The sequence below is a fragment of the Miniopterus schreibersii genome, assembly GCF_964146895.1.
Source record: "Miniopterus schreibersii genome assembly, chromosome: 6".
Taxonomy (NCBI): domain Eukaryota; kingdom Metazoa; phylum Chordata; class Mammalia; order Chiroptera; family Miniopteridae; genus Miniopterus; species Miniopterus schreibersii.
Genome location: NC_138107.1, coordinates 5806446 through 5814443, shown reverse-complemented (window position 1 = coordinate 5814443; position 7998 = coordinate 5806446). Strand labels below are relative to the sequence as shown.

General features: G+C 57.3%; 1 protein-coding gene across 1 annotated transcript; it reads left to right on the top strand.

The window, feature by feature from the left end:
- Window positions 1-2330: 2330 nt before the first annotated feature.
- On the top strand, window positions 2331-7580 carry MLN (motilin; the record flags this gene model as incomplete). The annotated part of the gene is given in 4 exon segments (XM_081140659.1): window positions 2331-2447; window positions 4186-4302; window positions 7499-7561; window positions 7563-7580. Coding segments are annotated over 4 exon segments (315 nt in total).
- Between the last annotated feature and the right edge of the window lie 418 nt (window positions 7581-7998).

Below are 7998 nucleotides of genomic sequence, written 5' to 3'. Positions count from 1 at the left end.
CCACAGCACGGCGGGCACTGCCCTTGTTTCCACGAGCTCCAAGCATCCAGGCTCCCTACCCAGCACCCCCAAAGGTGTGGCCAAAGGTCAATGCACTCCAAAGAGGAGACAGGTATATAAGGGCCAGCAGAGCAGCCAGACGCCAGAAGGCAAGCAGGGACTCCGCCAGGCCTCGCTGTGAGTAGCCACGGAAGACAGGGGTGCGGGAGGCGGGGAGCAAGAGCCCCTTGCAGATGATGGTGCCCTGACCAGCTCCTAAGTCCCTCTGCCACCTTCAGATACTTAGCTGGGTTTCAGACTGAGTGACTCAAGCTGATCTCAGGTAGAGAGTTAAAGGCGCACATGGTGAGCAGGAGCAGGGCTGGCCTGGCGGGTGGAGGCCTGAGGGAGGGCGGGTGGGGGCACTTCTAGCAACAGAGAGGCTGTCTGGGGCCAGCGGTGCCATCGACAGCTGCCGGCCAGAAACCCAAGCCAGCGCTCGCAGGGACACAGGGCCCCATGTAGCACGGGAGCTTTGCTCTGGAACGTTAGGGGAAAGGCTGGTCCCCAGGGATTGATTACAGGCCTGCGCTCCTCTGGGGGGGGGAGAGACATGCTGAAGGCGGAGCCCGCCCGGTGCGGGAGGGAGCGTGAAGCCAGCAGGCTGCCCGTGGAAAGCTCTCTCCCACTCTCTGCTCCCAGAACACAATTGAATGTAGGTGACATGCCCACTGCCAGTTGGATCAAGAAAATGAGCAGCAATTGGATTTTGCCTTTTTATTTCAAGTTTTTATTGATTCTTATGGAGTGGATTAAATGCCAACACCAGAATGAGCAGGAATCTATAGCCTGTCCATGACGGAAACGGGGCGCCGTAAATGTGACACATGCGTCTCTCGTAGGGGAGGAGTGAGGACAGAGGGGAGCAGCAGTGGTTCAGAGCTCCCCACCCCACCCGCCCGCGGTCCTCAGTGGGGGGTGGTCATTCCCCCTCCGGGGACCTGTATGCAGCCGGCACGGGGGCGCTGGCTGTCTGAGCACTCGGGTTCTTACTCATGGGGTTTTATGAAGACGAGAAGAGGAAGTAGGATTGGCAACAGGAAAGCAACAGGCAGAGGGACTGTCCTGCTGAGTACAGGTGGCTTCAGATGACTGAGGAGACAGGTCCTGGCAGAGGGGCAGGACACAGCCTTGGAAGATTCTCTGCAAAGAGGGACAGGGCTGGGCCCTCGGAGAAGCCTAGAGCCAGCTCAGGCAGAACTTTCCTAGGCGGCAGAGTCCTGTTTGAGGCCCCCTCCCTGCCCTGGGGGCCTGGCTCCTGGCTCCGCAGTCCACCTGGTCGGAACATCGGTGCCAGGAGTACATTCCGCAGGCCTGCCCTCTGCGATGCCCTTCTCTGCTCTCTGTGGCCAGGGGGAACATGCAGTGGGGGACTGGGGAAAGCACCGGGAATCAACCAAGGCTGGCACCCAGCAGACCACACCCTCCTACTCCTGACCCTGCCCAAAGGCCGGCCAGCTGAGCCCTTTCTCAACCTCTGAACTCCTGCAGTCACCACAGCCACCTGTTCCCTGCAGGTCCCTGCATTCCAGACAAAGCCACTTCCTGGGATGGAAGAGGGCCCCCTACGCCTCCCCAGCCCTCGGGAGGCCGAGGTGTGCAGGCTGAGGTGTGGGGCAGCGGCTTGCAGGGAGAAGGTGCCCCCCCATTGTGTCTGCAGGACCGTGAACAGGCAGCTAGATTCACAGGAGCTAGGGAGGGGCTTGTTCCAGAGCCAGCGCTGGCCCCAGAGGGTGGGGACCCCACTCCCAGCCCTTGGACACTGCTCCACCTGGCTCTGCCTCCACTGGGCAGGTGTCGGTCCTTTAACCTCTAGACCTGGGGGTAGAGTTGGGTCACCTGGCCTGGGTCCATCACTTTCAGCATCCTAACTGGTTCAGGGAGCAGGGTGGGCTCCCTGGGTCTCAGGGCAAAGTTCGGTAGTAATCTAGGAGTTTTTTCTTGAGACACGAGGTCCCTCCCACTTCAGGAGCCTAGCTGACCTCAGAGACCTCACCTGTAACAGAGAGAAGGGCCACCATGGAATGATTATGCCCTGGTGTGTGGCAGGGGCCAGGCGGCCTCCCCTGGTGCTTGGTCAGCTCTCAGGGCTCTGGGGCACAGAGGGGGCTCTGAGCTCATCTGGTAAAGCCCCATCCCAGGCTCATGTCCAGAGAGGCTGAGCAGCTTGCTCAAGATCACACAACCCAGGCGGGGCATGGACCAGTGCTGAGGGCTCCCGCCTCCCATGCAGCCACCCATCACTGCCCCCCAAGCCTGGTCACAGGAGCTCCTTGTTGTCCAGCTCCAGGATGGTGTCCCGCAAGGCCGTGGCTTCCCTGCTGGTGGTTCACGTCGTCACCCTGCTGGCCTCCCACACAGAAGCCTTCGTTCCCATCTTTACCTACAGCGAGCTCCAGAGGATGCAGGTAAGAAACCTCCACTGCCCACCGCCCAGTGTGACACAGGTGACACACAGCCCTGCTCAGCACTCAAGGTGTTAGTCTTTCCGAGGCACAAGTGTCTCTTTAGTCAGCTATGCCAGTGACACCGAGAACAGCATGAAGGGCCTGGACTTGAACTCCAGCCTCTCCCTGGCCTCCTCCGCTCCTCCACTAGTGCCACTCAGAGGTGTCAGTGGAGTGACATCTTTTCCCACCCCTGCTCATCCTTCTGAGAAAATCTTCAATTAACAAGTCAGTAAATATTTGCCGAACATCTGGGTGAGAGACCAGACATACAAGGAAATCTAAGGAGCAGGCTCAGGAGCCAAGACACAAACACTAACAATAGAAAATTCACTAATGATAGAAGACAAAAGGGAACTGGCCAGGCAGGGGTGACTAATTGCCCAGTAAGTGCCAAGTTTGAGGAGGGAGAGGCACTGCAGGCTGGTGCCTAGAAGCCCACAGTGCCCACAGGGGGAAGGTGCGGCCTGAGCTGGGGCCTCGGGAGAGCAGGAGGGAGCACTGGTGGGGGCCAACTTCGGGCAGCAGCGGCCAAAGGCTCCTTCTCCTTAGACCCCGAGAGGAAACAAGGCAGCCTTAGGGAACCAGGCAGGGCTCAGGGCAGCTGGACCCCTAGGCCTGCCCCCCCATGGTAACTTACTGTAGGCACAGGGGTGCTGAGTGTCCACGACACTGGCTTCTCTTTCACATGAGGAGATGAAAAAATGGAACTTCCACGTCCCACCAGCCTGAGACCAAGGCTCCCATAGGGACAAACACCTGAGCCTGTTCTCTGGGAGGTCACTGGCCCTGTGGTCCGGCTTCTGTAGCTACATCCTGCCTGGGACAGGCATCCATGTCCCCTGAGCAGCATCCCTTGCAGAGGCCAGGCTGGACCCAGACCCCCTCCTTCAGGGACAGACATGGAAACTGATGGGGCCCTAAGCACACCTTCCTCCACCATGGCCCCTCTCCAGAGAAGACAACCACAGTTCTAGAATCGCCCCGTCTCAGGGCAGGCCCAGAGCTGACTCCAGGGGTGTCATTAGAGAAACCAAAGCATAGCGGCAGATCTAACCAAAGTGCTCCAGGACTGGCTAGCAGGGTGCCGGGCAAGGTTTGGGGCTGGACAGAAAAAGTCAACCTGAGTAGAACATAAACTAGCAAAATGGCAACCAAAGGACACTTTACATCAATCTGCTCTGTGGCTTTGCTCCCTGTAATTGCCAGGCTCTGGGATTTTTATGAAGAAGCTTCAGGCTCCTTCCTCCATAATCCATCTCTGTCTTGCCTCTTGTAAATCACCTCCCAGGGGCTCCAGGTTCTGGGCCACCCCATAGCACCCTCGCAGGCCAGGCTGTCTTGCCACCTTTTTTACAGGCTCTCTACTAAGGAAAACACATTTTCACACTTAATATGCATGAAGGGCACCCATTATTTTCAGCATTTTAACTTAATTAACATTAGCAATCTGGGTGCAACGTTTGAACTTCGAAGGAGCAGATTCCTCTTCAAGTTGACCTGTTGGTGAGCAACTCGAGAGCCAGTCTTAGGCCACTGGGTGTCTGTAACTCCACATGCAGGACACACCGGGGGACAAGGGGGTTTTGTGGTCTGGGGGGAGCTCGGGCCCTTTGGCACCCTGGGCAGAAACAGGCAAGAGCCACATAGGCAAGGTGAGGGAGGGCGGGCTTTGTGTGATTTTGTGCTCTGCTCCCAGGAAAAGGAGCGGAACAAAGGGCAAAAGAAATCCCTGGGTGAACAGCGGAGGTCTGAAGAGGTGGGTCCTCTGGACCCCATGGAACTCACAGAGGAGGAAGAAGACCAAGTTATCAAGGTGAGCAGACAGGCAGACGATGCAGAGAAAGCCGGCGTGGGTTCCCCTGGCCAGCCGCAGAATGTGCTGGGGAGCAGCAGTGAGCCAGACATTCCGGCAATGAACTCCATCCTCGCAGCGAGAGACAGACACAGACAATGAGACAATAAACCGTTCTAGGCACCAAATAAGAGGTGTGATAAAGAGTGACAGGGCAGGATTTGGGGGCACTGCTTTGGATGGGGCAGTCAGGAGGGCCTCTCGGAGGAGGTGACATTTGATTTGAAACCTGAATGATGAGGAGCCCCTCCATGAGCAGAGCTAGAGCAAGAACACCCCAGAAGAAGGAGCAGTGAGAGCAACAGCCCTGCTCAGGAAGCACCCGGTGCGTTTCAGGTCCTCGAGGCCAGGCTGTCCTGAGAGAGGGCAATAGGTCGGCAGAGCCTGGTGGGCCAGAGGCCTCTGGGGATTCTAGGCAGGGAATTCGTTGGATCTGACAGAGAGAGAGCTGGGCAGCACAAGCGAAGGCAGGAAACTTGTCAGGAGGCAGCTGCAGTCCTCGGGCGGGAGAGAGGTGATCAGAGTGCAGTTCCTCCCCCTGGATAGGAACCCAGGAGACAGCTCCAGTGCGAAGACCCAGGGCCCAGGGCCTTCAGCAACATGTTGGGATGCATGTCCGGGCCAGAGACAGCCTGGAGTGTGTCCAGCACAACTCTAATTTCACACTCATGTATTGAGGCGATGAATACTCCGAGCTCTGCTATGTGTATGGCCCGGTTCTAGGCCCTGGAGATAGAGTGGTAGACAACACTGACAAGCCCACCACCCTCCTGGCACTCACACTCCAATGGGGGACCAGAAACAGATGCTGGAAGGACGGGCAACATACCAGCAGCAGGAAATAAGCAAACTGTGTAGCGCAGCAGGTAGTGGTAAGTGCTATGAAGAGAATGAAGCAGGGAAAGCAGATGGGGTTGGTTGCAATTTTAAACAGGCTGGTCACAGCAGGCTTCGTGAGTAGATGGCATTAGTGCAAAGACCCGAAGAGAATGAGGGAGTGAACCAAAAGGATGCTGGGGGAAGAGCATTCCAGGCAGAAGGAAGAGCAGTGCAAAGGCCCTGAGGCAGGAGTGAGCCTGGTGCATGCAAGGAACTGGGAGGAGGCTGGAGTGGCTGGAGCAGAGGGAGTCAGGGGAGAGAGTGGGAGATGAGGCTGGAATGTGGATTTCATAGGCCATTGTTTGGACTTGGCTTTCACTCTGACTGGCAGCCCTTGGCGCCTTTGAGCAGAGGAAGGACATGATCGATGTTAAGAACAGGCAAAAAGGGCAAAGGCAGAACTAGGGAGACCATTGAGAAGGCTGCGTGTCTGAGAGTGGTTCAGCCCAGGTGGTCGTGGTAGAGGCAGAGCAAGTGGTCAGATTCTGGAAATATTTTGGAGGTAGAAGCCCACAGGATTTGCTGAAAGAATGGATATAGGATGTGGAAAGGGGGGAAAGAGAAAAAAGAAAAAACTGACTTCAAGGTTTTTGGCGGAACACCTGGAAGGATGGAGTTGCCATTCTCTGAGACGGTGAAGCAGGGCCTGTGGTTGGCTGCAGGGTGATAAGAGGAAGATCGGGAGGTGAGGCTGGACCTGTAATCTGTGAGATGCCTGCTGGGCATCTGAGTAGAGACAATGCACAGGCCAGTGGATATATACAAGTGGGGACTTCAGGAGAGGTTAGGGCTGGAGACATAAGGTGGGAGTCATCACCGATTCGATGGCATTTCATGCCAGGACAGGGTGAGGTCATTGAATGGGTGCTGTAGATGGAGAAGGAAGAGGCCCCGGGATTGAGAGTGAGGCACTTCTCTGTAAAGGTGCCTGGGAGGGGAGGAGACTGATGTCTAGAGAGAGTGAGGGCCTTGCCAAAGTCTCACAGGGGTCAGGGCAGAACCGAGCTGGCCTCCATGGCTCCCACCTCCCCCTGGACACTGGCCAGTGATCTTTCCACCCCCCTTGGGTTGCCACAGCATGCTGTCCCCAAACAGTGAGGTCAGCCGTGTGGCCCAGAGAGTGATCTTGGTGCTCTCGCCACACTGGGTGGGAGACTCCTTAGGCTCTTGAGGAGGGAACTGCGAGTGAGTCCTTCAGCTGGTAAAGGGGAGCTGGCTCAGAACTGCCCTCTTACAAGCTCCGGAGGCAGAGTTAAGGCACCAATTGAGGTTTCCATGGTACATGTTGCATCCAGTGTAACATCTCGGGCAGCTGTGGGGGTGAGGCACCTCTCATCCCCTATCCATCTCCCTAGAATCATGACATGCAGGCCAGGAGGGCCCTTATGGATCACCCAGTCCAGCCTCCTCATTTTACAGTGAGGAGACTGAAGCCTAGAGAAAGGGGCCAGCATAGGCCCGGCTGGGGCCTGGAGCCCCATGGAAGCAGCCTAAGGTTGCCCTTCAGGCCTCTGAGCCCATTTCCCAGCCCCAGGGATTATGGTGGGAGAAGGGGAGCTGGTTTGGCAGCAAGACCATTGAATCAGGAAGCTCTGGGAGTGACAGCAAGGTTAGTCAGCACCGCTGGCTCTGCCACAACCTCTCTTGGTAGCGAGCCTCCAGACAGGTCCTCCAGGGTCTCACTGTGTCCCCACAGTGCTAGAGCAAGTGTAGCCTAGTGGTCACTGGCCCTGGCCCTGGAGACAGGCCCGCTGGGTGTGCCACTTTATTCCTCAATACTTGTACCTGTGTGGCCTCGGGCAAGTTATTCAGCCTCTTTGTCCTCAGTTTCCTCATCTCAAAATGGGGACACTAATGGTGTCTACATCATAGGGTTATGGAGAAGCCTCATAATAATATTCTAAGGCACTTAGGATGACACCTGGCACGTGGCGGTACATCCTTCAGAAGGGGGAGGTGAGTGTCCTCCCCACATGGAAGGCCAGAGGGTCCCTGCCACCCCTGCCCAGTCCCCTGAGCCAGCTTCCCCACCAGAGGAGGTGTGCTGAACCTCCTTCCAGAAGGTCTCAGCAGCTTCCAGGACCCAGCAGCTTCCAGGACCCAGCCCCCTGGTTAGAATGGGGCGGCCGGGGGCTCGTGCCAGAATTCCAGCCGGCCCTAGAAGCCCAGAGGATCCCAGACGATGGGGGGGACAGCAGAGGGCGCGGCTCCTGCAGGGCACTCAGGGGTTAAGGGCTCTCTCAGCCCTCTCCCTTGTTAGCTCTGCCTTATCTCACAGCTGACTGCTCCCGTGGAAATTGGAATGAAGATGAACCCCAGGCAGCTGGAAAAGTACCGGGCGGCAGTGGAAGGGCTGCTGAGAGAGGTGCTGCTGGCCACCCAGAGCGGTAAGCGCGGGCAGGTGACGCCTCAGCTGGGGCTGGGCCTCCACCCACCCCATGTTAGTATTCCAGGAGCGAGCGGTCTGCGCAGGATTTGGGGAGGGCCATTTGTTTTTCTGCTTTGCACCTGAGAAAGTAAAGCTATTTTCTCCCATGAGTGTGCCCTCCCCTCCGGTCTCGGAGCCTAATCTGGAGCAGGGCTGGATCGATGGCTGCGCTGCCCCAGGAGCCCAGCTCCCAGCCAGGAGCATCTCTAGGCCCTACCTCGATGGCTCGGGCCCATGACCCAAACACCTTTCTGACAGAGGCTACAACAGATAACCCGCCAACCCTCCTCTGCTCCAGATACATTCACTCCCTCCCAAAACACCACTGAGGCTGGTGATTGCCCTGAAGG